This window comes from Amyelois transitella, chromosome 11 (assembly GCF_032362555.1).
Source record: "Amyelois transitella isolate CPQ chromosome 11, ilAmyTran1.1, whole genome shotgun sequence".
NCBI classification, from domain to species: Eukaryota; Metazoa; Arthropoda; class Insecta; order Lepidoptera; family Pyralidae; genus Amyelois; species Amyelois transitella.
Window position 1 is genome coordinate 11365180 of NC_083514.1, and position 27772 is coordinate 11392951.

General features: G+C 40.8%; 4 protein-coding genes across 5 annotated transcripts; 2 read left to right on the forward strand and 2 right to left on the reverse strand.

Moving 5' to 3' along the window:
- Nucleotides 1–9931: 9931 nt before the first annotated feature.
- On the forward strand, nt 9932–14503 carry LOC106133303 (tryptophan--tRNA ligase, mitochondrial). The gene is made up of 6 exons (XM_060946526.1): nt 9932–10201; nt 10585–10761; nt 11395–11598; nt 11972–12152; nt 13431–13582; nt 14147–14503. The coding sequence occupies exons 1-6, from the start codon at nt 10112–10114 to the stop codon at nt 14486–14488; spliced, it is 1146 nt and encodes a 381-aa protein (XP_060802509.1). The 5' UTR covers nt 9932–10111; the 3' UTR covers nt 14489–14503.
- LOC106133304 (uncharacterized) lies at nt 13919–19146 on the reverse strand. The gene is made up of 4 exons (XM_013332991.2): nt 18766–19146; nt 16297–16414; nt 15027–15187; nt 13919–14834 (listed from the first exon to the last, which is right to left on the reverse strand). The coding sequence occupies exons 1-4, from the start codon at nt 18976–18978 to the stop codon at nt 14745–14747; spliced, it is 582 nt and encodes a 193-aa protein (XP_013188445.1). The 5' UTR covers nt 18979–19146; the 3' UTR covers nt 13919–14744.
- A 1559-nt stretch (nt 19147–20705) lies between these two features.
- LOC106133306 (serine/threonine-protein kinase ICK) lies at nt 20706–26122 on the forward strand. Of its 2 annotated transcripts, XM_013332993.2 has the most exons (5): nt 20709–21953; nt 22671–22733; nt 22907–23038; nt 24012–24235; nt 24652–26122. In XM_013332993.2, exons 1-5 carry the CDS (start codon nt 21115–21117, stop codon nt 24711–24713), a joined length of 1320 nt encoding a protein of 439 aa, XP_013188447.1. In that variant the 5' UTR covers nt 20709–21114; the 3' UTR covers nt 24714–26122. The 2 variants fall into 2 exon arrangements, with proteins under 2 accessions (XP_013188448.1, XP_013188447.1); XM_013332994.2 differs by lacking the exon at nt 24012–24235 and having other exon boundaries at nt 20706–21953.
- On the reverse strand, nt 25667–27721 carry LOC106133307 (TAR DNA-binding protein 43-like). Its single transcript, XM_013332995.2, has one exon. The coding sequence runs from the start codon at nt 27527–27529 to the stop codon at nt 26645–26647; it is 885 nt and encodes a 294-aa protein (XP_013188449.1). The 5' UTR covers nt 27530–27721; the 3' UTR covers nt 25667–26644.
- Nucleotides 27722–27772: the final 51 nt, after the last annotated feature.

Sequence of the window (27772 nt, forward strand, 5' to 3'; positions counted from 1 at the left end):
AAATGGTCCATTCTTTCACTACGATACCACGTGTCGTCTATATTCGTGACCACGAATACAGATTTAATGATGTTTGTAAAGTTAGTTGCTGAAATGCACGGAGGTTTTTGAAGAAATTTCTTCAGCACTATTTCATAGAATACTAGCTGATACCCACAACTTCTTTCGCTTGCTGAACGATTTTTATCAAGGCTTCATTTCTATTGAAGCGGGAGCGATGATTCGGCTCGACCGCCACCAAAGGAAAGATCTTCCGCCAGGCTAGGTGTTATGCCTGGGGAACCGCGGCTCCGACGATTTTGTGTCGGAGGTTGCATATATAAGCTCCAATCCATGAAATCTTTGAAATCGCGATTTGGATTCTTCGCTGCTATTGGCTGAGCGCGTCAATTTCTTCGCGATGATTGACAGTTGTTGTGTGATTGGATGTTGTGACGAGTGGCGTAGATATGTCGCCACACTATATTTCAACAACAAAAACAACAGTATCTTATCACGTCTACATCCTTTGCGAGGTAGAAAGAGCCGAAAATATTGAAAAGCGACGTTCTGCTGTTAATGATGGAATTGAGATTCAAATAGTGGCAGGTTGCTAGCCTACAAGAAGAATCCCAAGTTTATTAGCCTATATTTATTATTCTTTATTTCTTAACGTAAGTACATAATTTATACTTACATTCTTCTTCCTCCTGGCTTTAGTCCCGGTTGCATCCTCACCACTCTGTAGAGAGACCGGGGTATGCCTTTGACCACGGATCCTGGATTGGGTGAGTCAGGTTTTTACACGAAGCGACTCCCGTCTGATCGACCATGGTTTGTTGCCTGAATGTGCTAATTTTCCCACGATGTTGTCCCTCACCGTAATAGCATCGGTTAATATTCAAACTAATGTACATAACCTGTACCTTTTTGGGCCACACGCATTTTAAAACGGGCACCTTACCGATTCGACCACCGACATTCTATAATTTATACTTAAATTGATACCTGATTACCTAGGTAGGTATTCATAATAATGCTCTGGATGCATCCGTCATAACAAAATGTGCGTGTTGAATGATTCGCCTAAATTTACACAGATTAATTTTAAAAGCTTTTTTTCCTAATAATTTTCAAAAAGTTGTCCGATTAGTTTTCCTATTTTTCACAACAGATGGCGTGCTGCCGTATTAGAACGCGCTTTAGTTATTTTCATGGTTGTTTGTATAGTGTTTGACAATTTATATATGTACAGTCTTTAATACAGGTTTCTTCGTATTCCGAGTTTCATTTTTGGACCCAGTACGGCATTGTTTAGGTAGCCATTTGGTCCTTTGAGTCGGGTGTGTAAGGTAGACTTTCGCGTGCAGTGTAGTGAAGTGTTAAGTGAATGAACTCTGGACTTAACGGATTACAGTGTGGAATGGACTTGGTAACCGTGAGTAGACTCTGAAAAAAATACAAGTGTTTTAGGACTTAGAATATTTCCGTAGTGATTGAACTTTATAAATTTTACAAGTGTTTAAAAAAAAGACTTAGAAAATTTTCATAGTGATCTTATTATTAACTTTAAAATTTTGCAAGTGCTAAAGACTTAGAAAAATTCCATACTGAACTCTGATTAACTTTGAAATTTTACTAGTGCAAAAGACTTTGAAAAATTCATTGGTCATTTATAATAAGAACTTTGAAAAATTTACATATGTTATAACAGTTGTGTATGAACTATTTAACTTTGTCAAGAACTTCGACTTGTGTTAATTTCTATAGAAATTTCTTGTTTATCTGCAACATAAATACAATTAACAATGGAGAAAATTAACCAATTACTCAGTCTTCAAGATGAACGAATGGAGTCTATTAAAAAAGCTCAGGTTAATTATGGTAAAACTCCAAAGGCAAGAATTACACCGAGCTATTTAGACACTCGCTTGGAAAACTTAGAGGCGACATGGAATTCATTCAAATCATCTCATGAGTACCTAATTTCAAACATTTCTAAGGAAACTAGAAAGACATTGAGTTACTTCTTAAGCGATACTTACGACACTTGTGAAGAATTATACATTATGTACAAAAGCGATTTAAAAACAAAACTAAGTGACTTGACTGCTACTACACATACACCTGCCTTACAAGAACCCAAGAAAGCAACTACCGAAATCAAGCTGCCACATATCAAACTTCCACAATTCTCTGGCAAATATACTGAGTGGACATCGTTTCATGACCTCTTCAATTCCATCATTCATACAAATCAATCCTTAGACAATGTACAGAAGTTACATTACCTTAAATCTAGTCTGACCGGTGAAGCTGAACAGCTGTTGAGATCTATACCAATAACAAACCAAAATTACAGTCAAGCATGGGAAATTCTGAAAAACCGATACAATAATAAAAGATTCATATCCAACTGCATTTTCAAGAGATTATTTAATATTAGAAACATAACGTCAGAATCAGCTTTTCATATCAAACAACTACTGGATACTACTGTCGAATGCTTAACCTCGTTGAAGAACTTGGGTTTGCCTGCAGACCAGTGGGATGCTATCATAATTTATTTGACAGTTTCAAAATTAGACCCTGAAAGTCATCGCTTGTGGGAGCAAGGAATCTCGGCTGAAAGAGAGGATTTTCCTTCATTTGATACACTAAAACAATTTATGGAAAGCAGATTTAGATCTCTTGAAATGATAGAACCTGCAACTAAGACAAATAAGAGTAAAACATTTCATGCTACTGTAGAATCTGGTTCGTGCGCATTCTGTAAAGAAGATCATTACATTTACCAATGTAAACAATTTGTAAAACTACAATACAAAGAGAAACATGACTTTGTACAAAATAATAATTTATGCTTCAATTGTCTAATACCCAATCATTCTGCAAACAAATGTATGAGAAGAACGTCATGTCGGATATGCTATAAAAAACACCACTCTTTGTTGCACCCGGAGAAGAAAGAAGAATCTGTAAGGGAAGAAAAACATAAAGACTCAAGCACAAACATAGTATCACATTTTGTAAATCAACCTGGTCAAATACTTCTAGCCACAGCGCTGGTAGACGTGACGTCACGTCATGGTCAGAAACACGTTTACCGCGCGCTCATTGACCAAGGCTCACAGGCCTCGTTCGTCACAGAAGATCTAGTTCAAACGATGGGTTTGAAGAAAACAAAAATCAGCGGCGTGGTCTCAGGATTGAGTGAGGGAAAACAACTTCATACTAAATACATGGTTGAAGTACAACTACAGTCAAGATACAACCCGAACAACACTATCCTGGTTAAAGCATACATTCTGAAAACAATTACAAATTACTTACCTACACAATCAATCACAGTTTCTAACTGGCCTGAGCTGGAGGAAATAACACTAGCAGATCCCACATTCCATGTTCCGAATAAAATACACCTTCTGCTAGGAGCTGAAGTATATAGTGAAATCATAGAAGCTGGATTGATGAAGAGTCCATCCGGGATTATAGCGCAAAAAACACAACTGGGTTGGATTCTTTCGGGCGATACTAATAACACAAAACCCATAAAACAAAAACAAATTATTAGTTTACATCTATGTGTATGTGAAAATGAAATACTAAGAAAGTTCTGGGAAGTAGAGAATGAAATACTTACCTGTGAAAGAAAATTAACTAAAGATGAGAAAAGATGTGAAGAGATTTACAAAGAAACTACAACTAGAACAGAATCTGGAAGATACAAAGTACAATTACCGTTTAAAGAAGGGATAAATACACCGGTAGACAAATGTGGGATGACAAAAGACATAGCTACTTCAAGATTCTTACAACTAGAGCGAAAGTTAGAACAAAACAGTAAACTAAAAGAAGAATATACAAAGGTCATCAAAGAGTATGAAGATTTAGGTCATATGACTTTAGCTAAAACAGAAGAAAGGGATGTAATATACTTACCTCATCATGCAGTGATCCGTAACGATAAAGATACTAGTAAATTAAGAGTCGTTTTTGACGCATCTTCAAAGGGTTCTAAAGGACAGTCACTGAATGATACACTACTTACTGGACCTGTAATACAAAAAGATTTACGTTCATTAATAATACTTTGGAGACAACACAAAATAGCTCTAGTAAGTGACATAATAAAAATGTACCGTCAAGTCTTGATTTCCGAAAATCACTCAAATTATCAGCGTATCATATGGAGAGACAATCCTCACGAAGACTGTAGATCCTACAACTTAGTTACCGTCACATTCGGTACTGCATGCGCCCCATTTCTTGCTGTTCGCACCTTATTTCAAGTAGCTGAAGACGAAAAACACAAATATCCATTAGGAGCTGAAATTGTAAAGTCCTATTTCTATATGGATGATTTAATGACCGGTGCACATGATGATATTCTAGCTATAGAAATATACAAACAAGTAAATGAACTACTTCAAAGTGCAGGATTTATATTGCAAAAATGGTCTAGTAACTCTGACAATTTACTTAATACGATACAACAAACAAAAGATCAACTACAACCATATGAAATCAAATTTGACAAAATCATAAAGATTCTAGGGATATCATGGGACCGAAACGATGATAAGTTTAAAATTTCCGTTAACTTACCTGAACCAACTTTACCAATCACTAAAAGAAGTATACTATCAGATGTAGCACGCCTTTTCGACCCCTTCGGATGGCTTGCTCCAGTTATAATACGCGCAAAGGTGTTAATTCAAAAACTATGGCTTTCCAATGCTGACTGGGATGCCCAGATACCAGACAATCTTCGAGAAGAATGGTTAGAGTTTCGAAAACAACTACTCACCCTACAAAACATACAACTAGACAGGTGGATTCATACTCACCCTGACAATGATAAAGTTGAGCTTGTCGGATTCGCAGATGCATCAACTTTAGCATATGCCGCAGTTTTATACGTGCGAGTAATTCAAGGAGATGAAGTCCATGTAACAATATTGGAAAGTAAAACAAAAGTGGCACCTCTGAAACAAATCTCTGTCGCTCGTTTAGAGTTGTGCGCGGCAGTACTTCTAGCGAAACTTCTGGCTGAAGCAACAAATATATTGAATATTCCAAAACACAACGTCTATGCATACACTGATTCGACTGTTGCTTTAGCCTGGATACAATCACAACCTATACGTTGGCAAACATTTGTAGCCAACCGAATCACAGAAATTCAAACTCGACTAGATAATGATAGATGGAACCATGTAGCATCTGAAGAAAATCCTGCTGACATTGCATCCCGTGGTATTGAACCCTCAGAATTAAAAGACAATCAGCTGTGGTGGAAGGGACCTCAGTGGATGAAAAGAAAGACAATTAACACAAATAAGAAACACATACCAGAAACAAAATTAGAAGAAAGAAAACAAACTACAAAGGCATTTTTTAACAAAAAAGAAGAACACACAATTTTAGAAAGTTTTTCTACGCTAAAAAGAATGCTTAGAGTACTTACCTTTTGCCGAAGATTTCTCAATCTGAAAACAAAAAAAGAACTACAAGAAAAATATCCTACTTACCTTACCGCTGATGAAATGAAGACAACTCTTGACTCTTGCATAAGAATGATTCAGGAAACAGAATTTGCTGAAGAACTTGTAGATCTGAAAGAAAAAGGAAAGATTAAAAAGCGAAGTAAATTAATATCACTCACCCCATACATAGACGAAAATGGATTGTTACGCGTAGGTGGCAGGTTGCAAGCAGCTAAAATAACACATGATAAAAAACATCAAATAATAATACCAAAGAATACTCACCTCGGAGAGCTGTTGATCCAGGACGCTCACGAACGTTTGATGCACGGCGGAACAGCCTCTACCATGAATTTGCTTCGATCCCGGTATTGGATAATAGGCTTGAAACCATCAGTGAAAAGACACATCAGTAATTGCATACGATGTATAAGATACAATTCTAAACCAAAACAGCCACTTATGGGCGAACTCCCAAGTGTACGAGTCAACCCAGGGAGAGTATTTGAAGCTTGTGGTGTTGACTTTGCAGGTCCTATTCAAATGAGAGTCTCAAAGGGTAGAGGACAAAGGTCTTCTAAGGGATATATTTCATTATTTGTATGCATGAAAACAAAGGCGATTCACTTGGAAGCAGTGAGCGACCTCACTACACCAGGATTTATCGCGGCATTTCGCCGATTTGTGTCACGTCGAGGATACTGTTTAGATATGTGGAGCGACAATGGCTTGAACTTCGTTGGTGCGGCCAACGAACTGACACAAATGTTTGGTCAAAGTATGTCTGGTGTAGTCAAAGAGATAGCGGAATTGTTAGAGAACGATGGCACGAGATGGCATTTTATACCACCAAAAAGTCCCAATTTCGGGGGGTTATGGGAATCAGGTGTGAAGTCAGTGAAGACGCACTTGTTAAAAACAATCGGCGACTCAACACTAACATATGAAGAGATGTCGACCGTTCTTTGTCAGATAGAGGCGTGCCTCAATTCCAGACCCATTTGCCCGCTCAGTGATCATCCGGATGACTTGACACCATTAACCCCAGCACACTTTTTAGTAGGAGAACCGTTGATCCTATTACCTGAAAAATTAATTAATGTCAATGAAATAATTAGTCCTTTACAACGCTGGAAGCTTACCCAAAAGATGACAAGTAGCTTCTGGAACAGATGGTCGAAGGATTATCTCCACAATATGCAACAACGAAGCAAATGGCAAACTAAGTCAGAAGCACCCAGATTAGGTGACTTAGTAATAATTAGAGAAGACGACATGCCGCCAGCAAAATGGTTGTTGGGTAGAATAACTGCAGTACATCCAGGACCAGACGGAGGAGTTAGAGTGGTAACATTAAAGACTAAAACTTCAGTTCTGAAACGCCCTACATCAAAATTAATAATGTTACCTCAAGTATAGAATACACACCAAGATGGTGAACCTAACCAAAAGGAAAGGTAGAAGAGAAGAACAGAGTTCTTGGCGGGCGGGATGTCCGATTAGTTTTCCTATTTTTCACAACAGATGGCGTGCTGCCGTATTAGAACGCGCTTTAGTTATTTTCATGGTTGTTTGTATAGTGTTTGACAATTTATATATGTACAGTCTTTAATACAGGTTTCTTCGTATTCCGAGTTTCATTTTTGGACCCAGTACGGCATTGTTTAGGTAGCCAAAGTAGTTATTCTATTTGCTCCTGAAGGTTTAAGTCTGTTCTGTATGTAGGTATCTTGTGACATACAAACATATAATCATGTCTATAGCTCTTGCGGGGTAGATAGAGCCAAAAGTCTTAAAAAGACTAAAGGGCCACGTTCAGCTGTATGAGAAGTTCTTCTTCCTCTTTGCCTTATCCCGTCACGTGGAGTCTGCTCTTCTCATTTTTCTTCGCCATGACATTCTGTCTAGTATGTCGTGTCTTTATTTTTTGTGTACTAGAAATTTTCCGTTTTTACGGGACTAGTCATACTGGTGTACCGCGGGTAGGGAGGGCCCCTGGATGGCTAGTTATTGAATTTATTCGTTTCAGACAATTATACATACAATATTTTTCTTATATCAGTTTAAATATCAGTAATGAAAATATGGATTACAGTTTTAGGTTAAAGACTTGTCGACTCTCCTCGTGGATAATAATAAGGCATGATCTTATAACTTGCATACAATCATCTTCATTTGTTCATTGACTAGAGTAAGTAAATACACTTACGATTTCCCGGTCAAAAATACAAACAATTATATTTTTTTTTTGTTTCTTGTGTAGTATAGGTACATAAATAAGTAAATAAAAAATCTCGTTAATTTCTATTCCCGCGGCGATTCAGAGAAATTCTCTACAACTATCTAATCTATCTCCTGAAAATAGTGTTTTGTTATTTTTCTGTTTCAAATCTTGGGATGTGCGTTTATATTTTAGTCAATGTCCTCATTTATATATTTTAAACTTAGACAAATTAACGGATTCCTAAGTGGAAACGTGATTTATTTGCCACATTTACAATTTAGGGCTCACTTTCCGAAATATAAAATAACCTTTTATTGATGTGTATTGTTGACCCTTTATTGCCCCATTGGAGGGATGGTGTGGTACTGATTAGATACTATTATTTATTTATTCAAGTAGGAACACAAAATTATATACAGGAGCATTAAATACAGTAATTCTAGTACAAAGGTGCTACTAATTTCAATAGAAATCTCTTCCGCTACACCATAGCACTAAGTTAGTACTATTATACATATTCTGGATCCAGAGGTTAGCGTAGAGAACTGGTTTGCTAGGTTGCCCTGAAATTTTATGAAAGACAATTTTAAAGGATGTAAGTTTTACAACTACAAATATCATAAGACTAGCTGTGCCCGTGACTTCGTCCGCGTGGAACAGTTATTTTGGACATCATTAAGGCCCTCAAAGATGGATAATTTTCACCGTTTTTTTTTCCACATTTTCCATTATTTCTTCGCTTCTAATAGTTGCAGCGTGATGTTATAGCCTAAAGCCGTCCTCGATAAATGGTCTATTTAACGCAAAAAGAATTTTTCAATTTGAACCAGTAGCTCTTGAGATTAGCGCGTTCAAACAAACAAACAAACTCTTCAGCTTTATAATATTAGTATAGATTAGGAGCAACGGAATTCGTACGAGAAAAAAGATTCACGCTGCCGAAGCTGCGACCAACACAACACGGGCGGTAAACAAATATGTAGTTTTGTTAATTAAATTCGGTAAATACAAGTGTGTACATAATTAGTTAGGTGCTCTTGTACATAGGTGATTATATTTAGAATAAAAAATACATGACGCGCACGCGCTCATAATCATAATATTAAAAAAAATGAATAGCTAAAAAAACTGCTTCATTGTTGCCTTACATACCTACAGGCGTAACCCAATGTCAAGGATGGCCGGAGACGTCATCTCGTGTCAGCGCGGGCTCCGTCACCGTCACTCGAAAGGTCGCTTGGTGGAGATATGCATAACCCAGATAGAAAATAAAATATGAGTGATTTTAATAGAAAATTACAACCGTAATTTGTCTTAAATGATTTTATGAGATAGTTTATACATACAAACATAAAGTCAGGTCTATATCCCTTGCGAGGTAGACAGAGCCAACAGTCTTGAAAAGACTGAACGGCTACGTTGGAATTGAAATTTAAATAGCAATAGGTTGCTAGCCCATCGCCTTTAAGTGGAATCTCGAGTTGATAAACCTTTTGAGCTTTATTACTACACCAGGATATTAATCCTTATGATTAAAGATGTGATTATATGTATGTATATATATGACTTTCCCGTAAAAACTACAGTTCCCGTGGAATTTGCGAAAATCCTATAATATTTTTTTGGGGCGCTTAATTCGCATATTTAGGTGGCGATAAATTCGGGTGGGCGAAGCTGCGATTAAAAGCTAGTCATTAATAACAATACGGTTCATAATAGGTACGGCATGGGTAGCAATTCCACTCCAAGTGTTCAACATACCCACCCGGCTCATTTTGCGGTTCGCCAAACTTTTATTACTTGCATTGAAGTCAATCGGATATTAATCCACAAAGGCCGTAAAGGCCTCTATGGCGCAGCGGTAGTACGCTTGTCTGTGACACCGGAGGTCGCGGGTTCGAATCCCGACCAAGGCGTGATGAGAAAAGAACTTTTCTGATTGGCCTGGGTCTTGAATACGTATCTATATAAGTATTTATTACAAAATATACCTAGTATCGTTTAGTTAGTATCTCGTAACACAAGTCTCGCACTTACTTCGAGGCTAACTCAATCTGTGTAATATGTCCCGTATATATTTATTATCATCACTTCATACTATAGTCATAAAATCATTTCAGAAAACTTGTATCCATGGCGTATTTTCTTAAAGGGTTTGGCCTGACTGTTGTTTCCCTGTATCCGTAAGGTATGTTTGACATTTGTCAATGTCAATTTTACTCGTGCCTGCCTAACCTACCAAATAGTACGTGATCCGTGGTCAGTCAGTTCAGTACAGTAACTAGTACTTCTTTGTTATTATTCAATCATTATAGATCAATATATTTAATAATAGAAAATAGTAAATTTAAAAATGTTTTAAGTTAAGATCGTTCAACAGACAATCTTTACATACTCCTTTTACCTGAAATTAGCCGATATGGAGATAATAAGGCGTAGTTTATATAATTGTAGACGATGTTCACACAGTGTAGGTTCTATTGGTCTGCGGTGCAAATATAGTGTAAAGGTTTGAATAAATTTCAAGTATTGTAAATTAAATGTACCTGTGACAGTAATTTCAGTCATGTTATATCTTTATTCATTATTATCTGATACCTTTTTCATCTATAATTTGATAACCTCAGTTCTGATACTCAGCTGATTGTCAGTTATTCTGACAAAAATCTTAGAGAATAAAGATTCAAAGGCTGTTAACATATATAAATATCATCGATATTAGAATTGAAAAAAAAGCTGTTTACATATATAAATATCATCAATAGTAGAATTGAACAAAAAACTAGACCTTCAGGGGTACCTTGTTAATCTCCCGCTACAAACTTTTGAATTCTCACTCTATCGGCCCTAATACCCTGATACTTGTGATAACTTCTAGAAATGTCTTGATAGAAAGAACTGGATGATGATGGTCCATTCCCGAGGCGTGTGGTGGCCGGGCTGCAGCCCACGGGCGCGCTGCACATTGGGAACTACTTTGGGGCGCTGCAACGCTGTGTGGAACTGCAGGACAAAGGCGATGACCTCATGATCTTCATTGCAGACTTGCATGCACTTACTACCTATCAGGTAAAAATACATAGTGAAGGGTACTCTTCTAATTAATCTCAACACAAGTTAATAAAATCTCAATAAATAAGATTGTTTTAAAATCAAAAAATACATTTTGTTATGAATAAAAGATTAAAGAGACTATTGGATTGACAAGTGCAACTTCACTTCAAAATTTTTTACCAATTCAGACCAAAATTTTGCTTTGGCACTCCTTTATTTTGCCTCTTCTGGACTATGTTGACGTCTGTTTTCTGGATGTGACCGAGGATTTGTTGAACCAACTTGAAAATTTGCAAAATTTGTGCATCTGCTTCATATTTGGCCTTAAAAAGTTTGATCACATGTCTGAATTCCGAAAACAACTGAAATGGATTCTTATCCACTACTGACGTAACACTAGAATTCTTAATCTCTTTTACAACATTCTCCATAACCCCTCTTACCCGTCCTACCTGCGTGAAAGATTTTATTATAAAACCCCACTTACGCTTTATACTATACAAGCTTTCAGATTGACTAAGATGTACGTGTATACTCTGCCTAACACATGCTACTTTAAACCACCTGGAAATCTGTTTAACGGCTGAAACTCTTCGTCGTCGATTAAAACGCCACTTGTTTATTGTAGGTGTTTGTACCCCTTTACAGGAGCCGGCGGCCCTGCAAGAGAACATCCTCGACCTGACGGCGAGCATGCTGGCGGCGGGCGTGCAGCCGGCGCGCAGCGTGCTGTGGGCGCAGTCGGCCGTGCCGCGCCACGCCGAGCTGTGCTGGCTGCTGGCGTGCCTCGCCACGCACGCCCGCCTCGCGCATCTGCCGCAGTACAAGGAACGCGTGGAAGCGCACAAAGAGGTAATGTTCGCAGTGAGCCTTCACTTTAATCTTTTTATACCGTGCGGCATGGAATGATGGCATGCGACATACTATTACACATTATGGCTCTGCTGCTCCGCAAAGTCATCATGGACAGAAAGGAAGCAGGTAGCATCCCACATGTAATTCCCTTGCGAAGTAGGTAGAGCCAGAAATACCGATAAATGCTTGATTTTTCTTGATTTCTAATGGTGCGATAGGCAGAACAACTGGTACATACTATGCTTTTTTCATTGCTATCAGATCAGCACGGGAGCCTGCACTAGATAAATGTTCTTATCTTCAATTATATTTTGACGATTGCTACAATCTGACGTGAATTGAATAAGTATAAACGGTTGGGTGGTGGCAGGTAGGGATGGGCCTGCTGCTGTACCCCGTGCTGCAGGCGGCGGACGTGCTGCTGTACCGCGCGCGCCGCGTGTGCGTCGGCGCCGACCAGCTGCAGCACCTGCAGGTGGCGGCGCAGCTCGTGCGCACCTTCCACCACCGCTACCGCCGCGTGTTCCCCGTGCCGCGCGCGCTGCTGCCCGGTCAGTGACTCTCTGCTTGTTGCTGCTGCAGCACTCGTGCGCACCTTCCACCACCGCTACCGCCGCGTGTTCCCCGTGCCGCGCGCGCTGCTGCCCGGTCAGTGACTCTCTGCTTGTTGCTGCTGCAGCACTCGTGCGCACCTTCCACCACCGCTACCGCCGCGTGTTCCCCGTGCCGCGCGCGCTGCTGCCCGGTCAGTGACTCTCTGCTTGTTGCTGCTGCAGCACTCGTGCGCACCTTCCACCACCGCTACCGCCGCGTGTTCCCCGTGCCGCGCGCGCTGCTGCCCGGTCAGTGACTCTCTGCTTGTTGCTGCTGCAGCACTCGTGCGCACCTTCCACCACCGCTACCGCCGCGTGTTCCCCGTGCCGCGCGCGCTGCTGCCCGGTCAGTGACTCTCTGCTTGTTGCTGCTGCAGCACTCGTGCGCACCTTCCACCACCGCTACCGCCGCGTGTTCCCCGTGCCGCGCGCGCTGCTGCCCGGTCAGTGACTCTCTGCTTGTTGCTGCTGCAGCACTCGTGCGCACCTTCCACCACCGCTACCGCCGCGTGTTCCCCGTGCCGCGCGCGCTGCTGCCCGGTCAGTGACTCTCTGCTTGTTGCTGCTGCAGCACTCGTGCGCACCTTCCACCACCGCTACCGCCGCGTGTTCCCCGTGCCGCGCGCGCTGCTGCCCGGTCAGTGACTCTCTGCTTGTTGCTGCTGCAGCACTCGTGCGCACCTTCCACCACCGCTACCGCCGCGTGTTCCCCGTGCCGCGCGCGCTGCTGCCCGGTCAGTGACTCTCTGCTTGTTGCTGCTGCAGCACTCGTGCGCACCTTCCACCACCGCTACCGCCGCGTGTTCCCCGTGCCGCGCGCGCTGCTGCCCGGTCAGTGACTCTCTGCTTGTTGCTGCTGCAGCACTCGTGCGCACCTTCCACCACCGCTACCGCCGCGTGTTCCCCGTGCCGCGCGCGCTGCTGCCCGGTCAGTGACTCTCTGCTTGTTGCTGCTGCAGCACTCGTGCGCACCTTCCACCACCGCTACCGCCGCGTGTTCCCCGTGCCGCGCGCGCTGCTGCCCGGTCAGTGACTCTCTGCTTGTTGCTGCTGCAGCACTCGTGCGCACCTTCCACCACCGCTACCGCCGCGTGTTCCTTTCCATGGTTTTCGTTATACATTAAACGGATCGGGCTACCGTTTTGAAATTATCTTCCAGATAACATAATGACAACTTAATTTTATATGGTTTCTCGTGTATTTATTGAAAATGAATAGTAATGACTGTGATTTCAGACGATGGCAGCCAGCGGTTGAGAAGTTTGCGAGACCCCACAAAGAAGATGTCCAAGTCAGATCCGGACCCCAAGTCGCGGATACTGCTCACAGACCCCGATGACGTCATCACCCTTAAAATCAGGAAGGCAGTCACCGATTGCAATCCTCAGGTTACACTCGATTTATATTCGATAAGATTGAGATAAGTTTTATTATGCTCATTTATCACTAGTGTCAATTTACTAAGAAAACAAAGAACTTCACTCTAGTTATTCAGACTACTATTTTTGCTCGTCATCATTATAAGACACATATGTTAATCGTGATATTATGCTATATGTTTATTTATTTATAAGTTGAGTTCTAAATATAGGTAATGTACATTTTGCTTTCCAATAAAATAAATCTCAACAAAAGTGGGAGACTGGATTGATAAATGTATGTTTGTATATTTACTAAGTCAGGTCGTCCAAAGAGTATTGGTAGTTAACTGAAATTAAACACACTTATTTTACATTAACGTTTATTGTTAAAATGCAATACTCATTCTTATATTCTATGATGTATTTGTATAAATTGATTGGGCTGATACTATTGTATTTGAAAAAAAAAATATTCAAGTTTATTTCCAAAACGTATCCTAAACTACATTCCATTCAGAGTCGCAGGCGTGCGTGTCCAGCATTATGATTGCTATGGTGACCAACAGTGTAACATTGGAGTCCGTGCGGCAGGTGACGTACGCGCCGGAGGAGCGGCCCGGCGTGTCCAACCTGGTGCAGCTGTACTGCCTGGCGGCCGCGCGCCTGCCCGAGGAGGCCGTGGAGGAGGCGGCCGGGCTCTCCACGGCGCAGTTCAAGCTGGAGGTGGCGCGCGCGCTGTGCGACAAGCTGCGCCCCGTGCGCGAGCGCTTCCTCGAGCTGCGCGCGCGCCCCGACATGCTGCGCGACGTGCTGCGCGCCGGCGCCGCCACCGCGCGCCTGCGCGCCGACGACACCTTCGGGCTGGTGCGCGAGGCGCTGGGGCTCGCCGCCACCGCGCCCGACAAACACACCAAAGTACTTCTCAAAAATTAAATATTTAACATCGTTCTTGCTTCTTTTATTTCACAATACCTCGCACCCACTGTTACTTTACGACGACTTTGAACCACCACCTGATCCCCTATAAGGCAAATTTGAGATATTTTTTAGGGACGTTTTTTGCTTCGTCCATCACTTTCATCTTTCATGCAGGTGTTATTTTGGGATACCCTGATTATTTGCCTTTCACCAACAAAGTCCCCGATTCGATCAAATTTTGATTAGGATCTGCTGACGAGGAACAGCGCCGTTAGAGCCGGTGGTGGTGCAGGGCGAGGTGGTCGGGCGGCAGCACGCGCTCCTTCACCACCGACACCAGCTCGCGCAGCAGCTCCACCGCCTGACGACAAACACCATGGACATTATTAGACATTGACAAATATTTTAATTTAACTTAAACATACATTTTCATCACACCAACCACTTGAAAAAAAACCTGATTTCGAAAATACTATATTATTATTTTTTCCAAAAAAAAAAAGCAGCCTACGAAAGTGATAAGAAGTAAAGTTGTAAGTCCGTGTGTACATACCTGTGTGACAGCCTCGGCCTGCTTCTCGGCGGCGAGCGCCTGCCGCATGGCCGCCTCCGCCAGCAGCTCCTCGCCGCCGAGGCGCGGCGCCGGCTCCGAGCCCTCCGAGCACATGTCCTCCTCCAGCGGCTTGCGCTCCTCGTCCGACTGGCCCGCGCCCGCTGCGTCACAACGACAACACAATATCAATGAACACGACTTGTTGGGATGTTTAATGCATTCACTGTAGCAATCCTTAAAATTTTAAATACGCTTATGACCACTAACATGGCATGAAATTATTAAGCAAAGATATTTTTCGAGAGCCACTCACTCACAAAAAGTACAAAGATTGAACAATATTCTTTATTTTCATTGTTTTTCGAAGTACTCTCCCTGACGATTCATTATTGTACTCGATTGAACTAATTGTTAACAGTAATTTCAGTCTGAAGTGGACTACCTCTTGAACCTTAGAATAAAAACGTTGCCCACGCAACATGTGTGCATTACGCCAGCAAAAAAGTGCTGAATATCAAAACGCGATGTTACTGGATAATTAGTAAATGCGACAAAAGTTTTGAAAATGTGCATTCCATAGTTTCAGAAATTTTCACTTTAGTGTATAAAATTGTTTTATCGCAAGACTCCGGCGAAATCCAATAATCTGCTCGGGTAACGTGTCGCCAATTGCCGGATCACCCAATTGGTCATCATGTCCTCCCTCCTCGCGTCGTATACCTCATTGCTGAGGGTCGTGACTCCCCCGCCGAATCACTTTCTCTTTGATCTCTTCCTTCCACCTGTTGCGATCCTTTGCGTCGTGGAGGGCCTTATGGAGATCGGTGTTTAGTGACGATCGGATTTGATCCGACCATCTTGTAGGGCTGCGACCTCTAGGTCTTTTTCCGTCAACCTTGCCTGTCACCATTAGCTGCTCCATGTTGTGACCGTCTTTCCGTGCAATGTGGCCGAAAAGTTCCAGTATCCTGCGGAGACAGGTGGTGGACAGTCTCGTTTTGATTTGGAGTTCACGCAGGATAGATGCATTGGTACGGAAGGCAGTCCAGGGTATCTGTAGCATCTTCCTCCAGCACCACATTTCGAAGGCATCTATGCGGTCTCTATCAGCCTTTTTCAGGACCCATGTCTCGGCGCCGTAGCTAAATATGGAGAAGACCAGAGTGTGGACAAGTTTCTTTTTTGTCTTCCGTGAAATGCTTCGGCTACTTGTTTATAAATAAAGAACCAAGAGGTTAATTATATGATTTAGAACCATTTTTCAGCTTACATTCTCTAAGTCCACTGTTGAGTATGTTCCGCAGCCGCTCCTCCGCAGAAGACAGATCTCCCAGTGCACCTCCAGCAGCTGACTTCTTTCTTGCCTTGTACTTTATATCTGCCCAATACTGTTAACAACAATTAAATACAATTACAATAATATCACTACAGCATCTGTAGTGAAATCAGTAAGGTGCCCAGTTTAAATTCCTGATGCACACAGGAAGGCACAGGTTCAAATCCCACCTTGGCCATGTACTAATGACTATTTTCAAAGTTATGTACATTAGTTTGAATATTAACCAATAACCGAAAACATCATGAGGAAACCTGCACATTCAGGCAACTGGTTGTGTATAAACCTGACTCACCCAATCTAGGATCCATGGTCAAAGGTATACCACGGGCTCCTCTCCAGAGTGGTGAGGATGCAACCGTGACTAAAGCCAGGAAGAAGAAAGGAGGAGAATAATTTGTGAATAATAGTATAGTAGCAAGTATTTGACATAATTCACAGTATTCATGCGAAAAAATCAGAACTAAAAACAAATTTTGTTTCTTACTATTACGTTCTTTTAATTATTTATTTATTCTGTGATTGTTCTTGATAATATGGTAATTGATGATATACATTCAGTCAGAAAAGTATCGGGAATGGATTATTTATTTATGGTTCCAAATTCAAATTTTTGTTTTTTTTTGTTGTTGTTAGATTGGCACAACTGTTTTCCATTTTGGCGCGGAGTTTGAGTTGCATCTGTTGTTTACATTAAATACAGTGCTATTTTTAGTTATATCATATCTAGTATGTATTGCTAATTTCATAATGGATAAAAACATCGAACAAAGAGTTTGTCTTAAATTTTGCATTGCCAATGGAATATCGTGTTCGGAGTCACTGAAAATGTTACAGAAGGCTTACGGTGAATCGACTTTATCAAAAACTCGTGCTTATGAGTGGTACAAAGCGTTCAAAAGCGGTCGAGATGTGATGGAAGATTTGCCTCGCTCTGGTAGGCCATCAACGTCTGCAACTGAAGTTAACATCGCAAAAGTGAAGGAAATAGTGACTGAAAATCCTCATTCAACTTTGAGAGAGATAGCCACCGAACTTTCTGTATCTTACGAGTCGATCCGTACCATTTTAACTAATAATTTGGGTATGAAACATGTTGCCGCTCGGCTAGTCCCAAAAGACCTGAATTTTTTTCAAAAACTAAATCGCATGAGAGTCGCTGAGGACATGCTAGAACGAGTCAATTCCGACCCAACATTCATGAAACGCATTGTTACTGGTGACGAGACGTGGGTTTACGAGTTTGACATGCAAACTAGTCAACAAGCTTCGGAGTGGCGCCTTCCAACTGAACCGAAACCGAAAAAACCACGCCAAAGTCGTTCAAAAGTCAAAGTCATGTTGACTGTTTTCTTTGACTATCGCGGTGTTGTGCACTCGGAATTCTTGCCGGAAGGTCAAACGGTAAATAAGGAATATTATTTGAGTGTTATGCGGCGTTTAAGAGAGCAAATCCGACGAAAAAGGCCAGATTTGTGGAAAGAAAATTCTTGGATTTTGCACCATGATAATGCACCTTCGCACAAGGCCATCATTGTGAACGAATTTTTAACCAAACACTCAACAAATACCATCGAGCAACCACCATATTCACCAGATATGGCTCCAGCCGACTTTTTTCTTTTTCCTAAACTCAAATTACCACTTCGTGGCACCCGTTTTCAATCGGTAGAAGACATAAAAGAGAATTCGCGGCGAGAACTGACCTCAATTCCGGAAACAGCGTTTAAAAAATGTTTTGATGATTGGATTATTCGTTGGCGTAAGTGTATCGTTTCTAAAGGAGTATATTTTGAAGGTGATAAAATAAATTTGGATGAATAACAAACAGTTTGTGTATTATTGATCTTTTCCCGCTACTTTCTTGACAGAGTAGTATGCTGGTTGTTATATCAGGTAATCACAACAACACAATCTAACAAGTTTACAATTTGAATAGTATACCAGGCTGAAACTATACATCATCTAAAATACTGTCCATGCTAAAATTGCCTGTTAAAGCCAATATATTATAAGTGTAAATGTTATCATTAGGTACCTTAGAGTAAAGTAAGATATCCAGCACTCCATAAAAAAACAGATTGGCAATACTGCTTTGTGATAATATTTATCAATAGAACATTCTTCCTCTTCATTAAGATTAATTTTCAGTAATCATTGAAATTCATAAATAATACAGGTATTAGGTTAGGTTAGGTATTATGTCCAAGATAAAATAAAGGTATAACATACCTTTATTTTATCTTGGACATATCAAATCATATTAAAATGTATATTAAAATGTGGGCACCAAGCGACCCTAATTAATAATACCTGTATTATTTATAAATAGTAAAACGCAATGTGGAAGTTTAAAATCAATCGGTTAGGGTCCAGCTATTGAAACGAGAATCTATGACTGACCCGGCACCACTTGTCAGGACTCTTGCGAGCGCCGCCGGAGTCGGGCGCAGCCGCGTTGAGACGCTCGGCCAACAACCGCCACAGCTTGGATGAGCTGAACCGCGAGTAGATCGACTGCTTGCCCGCCGCAAACTCGGGGTGTTCTTCCATAAAATTTAGCAGTATGTCCAGCTGCTCCGTGCTCACTCTACAGCGGTTGAAAACTCCGCTCATCTCGCAGATACATAGCCGGGAGAGAAATGTGGTGGAATTTAACTATTGCAAATACTGATTTTATACACTTCACTTTTAATAATTATTACATTTTAAGAACTTAAAGTAAGTAAAAATAATACTCAAACAACGCTAGAGCTGTAACAAACTGTATGTATTCGGTACTGAGTAACGGGTGTGCGCGCTGGTACCGAGTAACGAAACGTTACTCTCGAATGTATTTCGTTAATCGCACGATTTCGTTCCTCGCATTTATTGTATAATGGGTTCATTTCACGCAGGTAAGTGGATGCTTGACAAGCACCAACATACGAATCAATTCGTTTCGTTGGGTTACACTGAGGTATTAAAAGTAACGAGTAACGTAACAATACGATAGTAACGAGTACTCATTTTTATAGTAACGAATACATACGGGTTTGCTTTTTCTCGTTACTTTTACACCTCTATATATACTAAGTCTCCTTTTGTGACAACTATAGGAAACATAATTTAGGGATGTGACATTGCTGATAAAAAATCGATTTTTATATAATCGATTTATTTTTTAAGTATGAAAAATCGATAAACAAATAATCGATTTTATTATATTGATAGATTTTTCCTAATTTTTCAATTTAAGTCAAAATTATTAGAATAGATAAATTAAAAGAAGATTAAATTAGAATAGATAGATTGTTTATTTTTAATGAATAAATAGATTTATTCATTAAAAATAAACAATAGAAACAGTAAGTTCTTACATAATCAACACAAATTAAAGTTTTTAACAATCAAGTTTGAAAAATGAAGTTGCTGACGAATAATGAATAAAATATCAACCGAATGTCGGTAAAATACTGTTCATCGACTAATTCCATCTAGAGAATATTTGATTAAATAAATAAATAAATATAAATGTATCCGAGACAAATTACACAGATTGAGTTTGCTACGAAGTAAGTTCGAGACTTGTGTTACGAGATGCTAACTCAACGATACTATATTTTTTTAATAAATACTTATACAGATAAACATCCAAGACCCAAGCCAATCAGTAAAAGTTCTTTTCTCATCATGCCCTGACCGGGATTCGAACCCGGGACCTCAGGTGTCACAGACAAGCGTACTACCGCTGCGCCACAGAGGCCGTCTATGAAGTAAATTAATCATCTAAACTGTTTTAAGAGCACAGAAAGAATTCACAGATGGCGTTAATGTAATATTATGTAGCTATGATAGTATTCTTTGGCAGTTCGCGTTCCGGGCTCCAAGCCAGAAGACAAAAACGTAATGTCGGAGTGCATTTACTGTATGATTATAAAAATCGATTTTTAATCGATTATTAATTTTAAAAAAATCACGTAAAAAAATCGATTTTTACTTAAAAAAATCGATTTTTTACATCATCGATTTTTTTTTCACATTCCTAAAACATATGGAGCGGTCCTATTCTGAAGTGCCGGGAACCACAGCGCTCAAATTAATTACGTATTTATCCCATGGAGTAGACAGAGCCAACAGTTTTTGAAAAGGCTATTACCACATTCGACTGTTCTGGCTTATTGATGGTATTGAGATTAAAAATGACATTGATTGAAATAATTCTGTCTCTTTCTTAGTCATGCATATTACCTACAAAGGCTAAATAGAAAGAGATATTCAATGATTACTAAATAATGAGCTGGATTCCATGGAAACAGAAACCATAGCAACCGTTAATACTCACAAAAATATTGTTTTGTTGGTTGTTGCAGTCTTTGTTTATGTTAATTCATAAAGTAATTCCTACATAGAGAGATAACGTTATCATCATCATTATTTTATCTGTGACGAAATAGTATTAATATATAAAATCTTTTTCCTGGTGTCAATATAAAATAATGAACTAAATAATAATACTTGCTCTAGATGACTTCGATTTCTGGATTGTCCTCAAAATAGAAACAAATATGTATAAATTATTTGAATTATTTATTGTTTTGTCGCGAAATAAAATTACAAACACTATGAATGTTACATAGTTAGGAAGGGATATATCACAAGGCAGGGTTTTATCGAGGTGTTGTATAAGTGCTCTATGATTTTTATTTATTCCTAAAAAGAAAGTCCCTTATGTCATAGAAGTTAAAAATAATAAAAGGTAGTGGAGCTGCCATGAATCGGTACGTAGTGCTGCAGCAGCTGGGAGACGGGACCTACGGCTCGGTGGTGCTGGCGCAGCGCCGCGACACTGGCGAGAAGGTCGCCATCAAACGTATGAAGCGCAAATACTATTCGTGGGACGAGGCCATGAATTTGCGAGAAGTTAAATCACTGAAAAAACTCAATCATGCTAATATAGTTAAGCTCCGTGAGGTCATTCGCGAAAACGATACATTATATTTCGTGTTTGAATATATGAGGGGCAATCTATATCAACTTATACGTGACGCAGAACGCCCGTTTCCTGAACCTGTGCTGCGTAACATTCTGTATCAAGTTCTTCAAGGACTGACACACATGCACCGTCATGGTTTCTTCCATCGTGATCTTAAACCTGAAAATTTATTATGTGCTGGACCAGAGTTAGTGAAGATTGCGGATCTGGGACTCGCACGCGAGGTGCGCTCGCGGCCACCGTACACGGACTACGTGTCGACCCGTTGGTACCGCGCGCCCGAAGTGCTCCTGCATGACACCCGCTATGGAGCGCCCATAGATCTGTGGGCTCTGGGGTGTATCGCCGCCGAGCTGTACACGTGTAGGCCCTTGTTTCCCGGAAACTCGGAGATCGACCAGCTACATAAAGTGTGCGCTGTGCTGGGCACCCCGGATCGCGAGGAGTGGCCCGAGGGTTACGCGTTGGCTGAGGCGCTCCGCTTCCGCTTTCCGGTGACGGCCGGCGTGCCGCTGGCGCGCGTGGTCCCGAGCGCCTCGCCGCCCGCGCTTGCGCTGCTTACGGCGCTGCTCCGCTATCCGCCCAGAGACCGCCCGACTGCACCGCAGGCTCTAAGGTTCATAACTAAAGTTTTATTTACTATTAATTAACATATAATATTCTAAGTATAATTTAATATTGTGAAGTTGACGTTGTTGAAGAAAATGCTGCAGTGCAGTTTGTTACCGCTTCTTCTGCACTGACGCCTTGGAAGCGGCAGTAAACTTAGTTTTTAAGTAATTTATTTGACGTCAACCAAGTTGTTAAACCATACGACAATTATTAAGCGATATAATAATATCCTATAATAATGAATAAAAAATTTTGAATTTTTGAATTTTTTGAATTTTATAGGTAGCTCCTTTTTTAGAGATGTGTATCAAGTCAAAGTAACAAGGAATGTTATTTGAAAGGAAATGAGGAGGAGATCGAAACACTTTCATCCGAAATGTTAGGTACCTAATCGTTGTCGTGAAGTAGAACTAGAGAATACTTTCTGGCTACCACTCCCCCACGTAAAATCAATCTATACTTACTACAATCTTATTTTCATGTTATCTTTTACCTGATTAAATATTGGGAACTCTTGAGCCCATTTTGTTTTTATTGTCGTATTGTCAATTCCGCCACTAAATTATTATGCTGATTTTTAATCCTAATTTTTATCGTTTTATCTCATCCATAACACACTTTTGGTCAAATAATGACTTAGAGAGGGGAAGACATATGCCTTGACTTGGCTGAAATAGCACGCACATCTAGTGTACTTAATTTCAATTTGTTTCTATTTCAGATTTCCTTATTTTGCCGTGGGAGCTGCTTTAATCTTGCCACCACCAGCTTCTCGAGCTAGAAGGTATGCTGATTGATACAATCATGTATATATATATGTTTACAAACACATCCATAGGAATTGTAATATTATTGCCTTTAACGGACATGTGGCTAGCTAGTGCATCGCATATAGGGAGAATTTATTTTATGTTACGTAAATATCTTTTTTATATAGATTTTATATCATTTTTTAAGAAGCGGCCGCGAGCGAGAAGATTCTGAAACTGTGTCGGTAGTTCCACCGGCTGCCTCCTTCTTGCCACCGCCGGCCGCCCCGCCAGCTGCCGCTGCGCTGCCGCTTAGGGATCGCTTTGCTGATATTTTGGGGTTTGTGAGGTTTTCCGGTATATGTAACTATACTTATGTAATCATCTTTCCTTCTAGGAGCCACGATTCACATACCTATAACGTGTTAAAGAATGTTGGCATTAAGTCCATTTGGTTGTAAGTCAAACGTACAAAAATTTTTAAAATATGAACACGTATCTGAATTGAATTTCTAGAAACCTGTATTTTACCTACACATTTCAACATTTTAAGTATGTTATAATAAAGAAAATGTTTTCTTTCCCGATCATAAGATATAAGGATATGCCCATTAACAATTCCCGCGCAGAGGGTAGAACTAAAAGGGGGAGGTAGACCTAGAAGAATGTGGTTCTATATATTACTGCTCCACAAGGTCGAGCATCAGTTGTAATAAATTAGTGGTAACTGACTATCCTGAAGCGTGTGGTGACTTGAATGTGACTGAAAACTGATCGCTGGTAAGACAAGGGCCGAAGTGCTAAAATTTCCGAAAATGAATTAAATATGCCAACGTGCCTAAAATACTAATTTCTACCTGTAGGAACAAAGTCATTCACTAAATTCAGTTTATTTTCGCCAGAGGGCAGTAGTGCCTTTGTACCATTCGTTGGTTTTTTTAATATATTGGCGCGACCAAATCTCATTGGTCAGTTGCGGCATCGCCCGCGTAAGTATCGCGTGAGTAATGGTTGTGTACTGGAGCGTCAAGGTCATTGAGGTAAATATGACCTTTTTTGTTTCATATTTTGGAATGACATGGTCACATTTTGGTACTTATGCCTAATGTGAAAGTACATATTTGACGGAACAAAGTCGTTCGGGTAGTTGTATAATAAACGTCACATATTTTGTCACTTTGTTTACTACCCATACTAATGTGAAATTAATATTAGTATGGGTAGAAAAACATAATATAAATCTATAAAAACCTTAAAACGTTTCTCCTGAAAAAAAAATAATATTAGCACTAATTTAAAAGTTGTAATGTCAGGGGTGAGGTGACCCACGAGCCGGGCGCACGGCCGGAGCCGCTACGGCAGGTGACGGCAGCGGGCGGGCGCAGCGTGTTGGCCGCGCGGGTCGGGGGCGCCGGGGTGCGCGTGCCCGGGGCGCCGCCGCCTGCTGCCGCCGCCTACCTCGGCGCGGCGCGGTACGTGGCGGGCGCTCGCATCGACACTTCGTTATTTCGCCCGCTTCCTATACGATCGCACCATGGTACGATGAGATTACTTACACAATCATAAGTTAGCGCACCATAAAATAAATTATTGGCCGCATGATTAAAGCATTATGAAAATAAACCTTATAACAAATTGTTCGACCGTTCCTGTTTGGACAAAGAACAAACGTGCGTCCCAACCATGCAACGTTTGTTGACTGGTGTGTTCCCGGCTTTAGCGAAAATGTCGGAAGATTGTTAGAGAGATTATTAATCGCATCATTCAATTGAGTATTGCAGTATTAACCAGGCAAGTACCTAGAAACGAACGAGAAGAAAAGGCCTTATGACCCTGATGGCGAAGCGTTTAATAGAAACCAACATTAGGACGAACACTTAAATAGGTAAAATAGTGATACCTAGTTACCTACGTTAAAATATTTGAAAAAAATTAAATTATTTATTGTTTCAGAAGCTACTACGGTGGGAAGTGGCGCCTCGCGCGTGGACTGGGCGGCCAAGTATTTACGATAAAGAGACGTTCATATATTAGTTATACTTCTGTAGCCTCTTAAGATGCGATGTTTTACTAAAATAAACGGTAGAAACTGTACATTATGACGGATTTTGTATTAATACACCTAGTTTAGGTATTAATTTGTCTTCTTGGTTTAATTAAGGTCTATCTATAATTTATTAAAAAATAACATCACTTTGACATCGTTGTTTTGCACAAAAAGTGACCCATTAGAAAAGGTTTATTGCCATGTTCCCTGTTCCAAAGAGTACATATGTAAATACGTGGCAGTTCTTTGAAAAATAACTGCAAAATGGCGTTCTTTCCATACAACTTTTCTATTTAATGCAAAAATTTATGGAAATCGTAATCCATAACTGCCGCTAGGCCAAAATAAATTTTGGTTCGCATATTTTTTTATTTCATGTTAAGTACGATTACTAGATGTTTTGTTTATATATATGTAGGTACCTACATTATCAATGGCCGTTTAGACGATAGAAAATTAGTAGGGTTAAGCCGCGTACACCCCGGGCTATCGATGACATAAGAAAGCGTAATAATGTGTATTTAGGGTTTCACTTCTCAAAGGTTCGCAGGGCTCCGTAACAAAGTCGTCGCTCCTGCGGGATATTCACAAATGTTGAAGAAGCAATGTCTCGTCTTCCTTTGAGATTAACCGAAGTCAGACAAAGAAAGATTATACGACATGTCAAGGTTCGTGATAAGAACCCTGTTTGGGCGGTTTGTGGGCTTATTCACGTAAATTCCTAAGACATACATTTTACCTTTCTCTCTATCTTACACACAAAATTATATTGTCTAAGTATCAAAACTACTAGGCCAAAATTTGTATGTGACCTAACGGTCAGCTTTCAAGGTCGGATAAAAAAGAACCACATAAATTGGTAGGTACTTAACAATTATCAACAGCTTCTTGAAATTGACTTGGAAAGGAATAAAAATAAGATTCAAAAATATACTTTTTATTTTCTTTTCAATTTAATATGTATACCTACTTTCTGATGGAAATATCTAAATAGTTTCAAAATAAAATCAAAAACATATATACATCACAAACTAGGCCTTTTTTTAGAGCGCCCTTGGTTTCTCCAAGTTCAAATATTGGAAAGGGAAGTACATACTTTTAATTCCATAATGTAAGTTGGAAAGTAGGGGCTGACATCTAAATAGAAATAATATTACTTGTCTATCTGCAATGTCACACAAAGTGAGTTATGAAATAAAAATAATGCTTTAAAAGCAGCAGTTAGTCCTCTTCAGCCTGTTAAGATAATTATGTATGGTTCCATTGTAATATTTTTAACTTTTTACTAGTTTCAATTGTCTGAGTGAAGGATTTTGTAGCTTATTTAGTTGTTGTTGTTTAAAATAAGGTAAAAAAGTAGTATGTAGATATAATTTATTTGTTAATAAAAATATATTATATATAATTCAGAATTTTCTTGCATTTTTAAATTTTCTTTATAAATCTGATTAATGACTAGCTGATTGCTGTGTCATTTGTTTCTATGAATAGCCCACCTCACAATATAACCCTTAGATATTAACTAATATCAGTGTTGATTACTCTTAATGTATAAGTTGACTTTAGACATGACTGAGAGAGACTTAGACAAGACATGGACTGGACCACTGTACCACTGGTACAAATGACACTGTTTAGTCAATGTGTCTACCGGGTCAAAGTGGATGAACTAGAATTATCTCATTGCTTTACTCACCAGGGAACTAAAACAGTGAGTGGGCATTATTACTAAAATGGGCAGCACTACACTAAATGTCTTTAATCATAATAACACTTCATAGGCACAATGAGGCTTTGGAACCAAAATGCGGTTAGATAACTTCATACTATATTATATTATTTACACATTTAGCTTCTTATAAAATTTGATAGTGATCAACAAGACAGGTATGAGCGAGTTCACTCGTACTTGAGGTAGAGCTTGGTATCGAGGGGCGGCGGTGGCGGCTGCGCAGGCGGCGGCCAGTCCGCAGGCGGCCACAGCACGCGAGGCGCACCTTCCAGCAACCCCCAGCCCAGCAACGAGCCGCGACCGCGCTCGCGCTTCGGTGACGCTGTCGAGATGTTCACTGACACGCCCTTGATGATGTGGTCCTGTCCGCACAGCGACTGTGCCACCTCAGCATCTAGGAAAGTCACGAAGCTAAACGCGCGGAATGGCCGTGGAACGAATACGTCAGTTACCTGTCCAAACGCACCAAAATACTCGCGCAGATCGTCTGCTGTCAGGCTCTCGGTGCAGCGGCCCACAAACACCTTGCGGTGCGCCGCCGCCCCGCCGTCTTTGCCGTTAGGGATGCGCACGTCGCACCACCGTCCGTCTATCATGTGGCGCCGGCCTAACGCGCGCGTTTGCGCCTCGTATTCCGCGAACTTGATGAACCCGAAACCTTTGGACAGCCCGGTCTTGGCGTCTCGTTTCACCTGCACCATGAGTAATTCTCCGAACGTAGAGAAATAGTCACGAACGGCATCCTCGGCTGTCTTCCAGGGTAAGCCGAGTACAATGAGGTCCGAGCAGCGCGGCCGAGGTTCAGGCGCGGGTGAGGACCGCGGAAAGGCGCACCAGTAGCGGTGAGCGGCCCAGCCCTCGGCCGGTGGAGACAGGCGCTCGTCAACCAACCGCACGCCGCGCAGTCGACCGCCCGCGCGGTACTTGAGGCCGCTGGCGCCCGAGAACTGCGCCGCCACCGTGCTCAGCAATAGCGAACCGTCCTCTTCTGTCGGCAGCTCGATGGGCTCATCTTGCTCGCCCTCACTCACCGGCACGTACTCAATAGACATGTCGCTCACCGCCCTATACGCTCTTTGCTATTCGTCATTTCGATTACATTATAGATGACTGAGAATAACGCAACAGCCGCAGAGAAGCGACTCCGTCACTGCGATTTATCTGAAGGAAAATTGATACAGCTATTTTTTAGTATTTAATTTTATCTACGTCTGCATCGCACCCGTGACGTAGCAATGACATGACAATTGATATTTTGACAATGACAAGACAAGTGTACGAATAACCCGATGTCT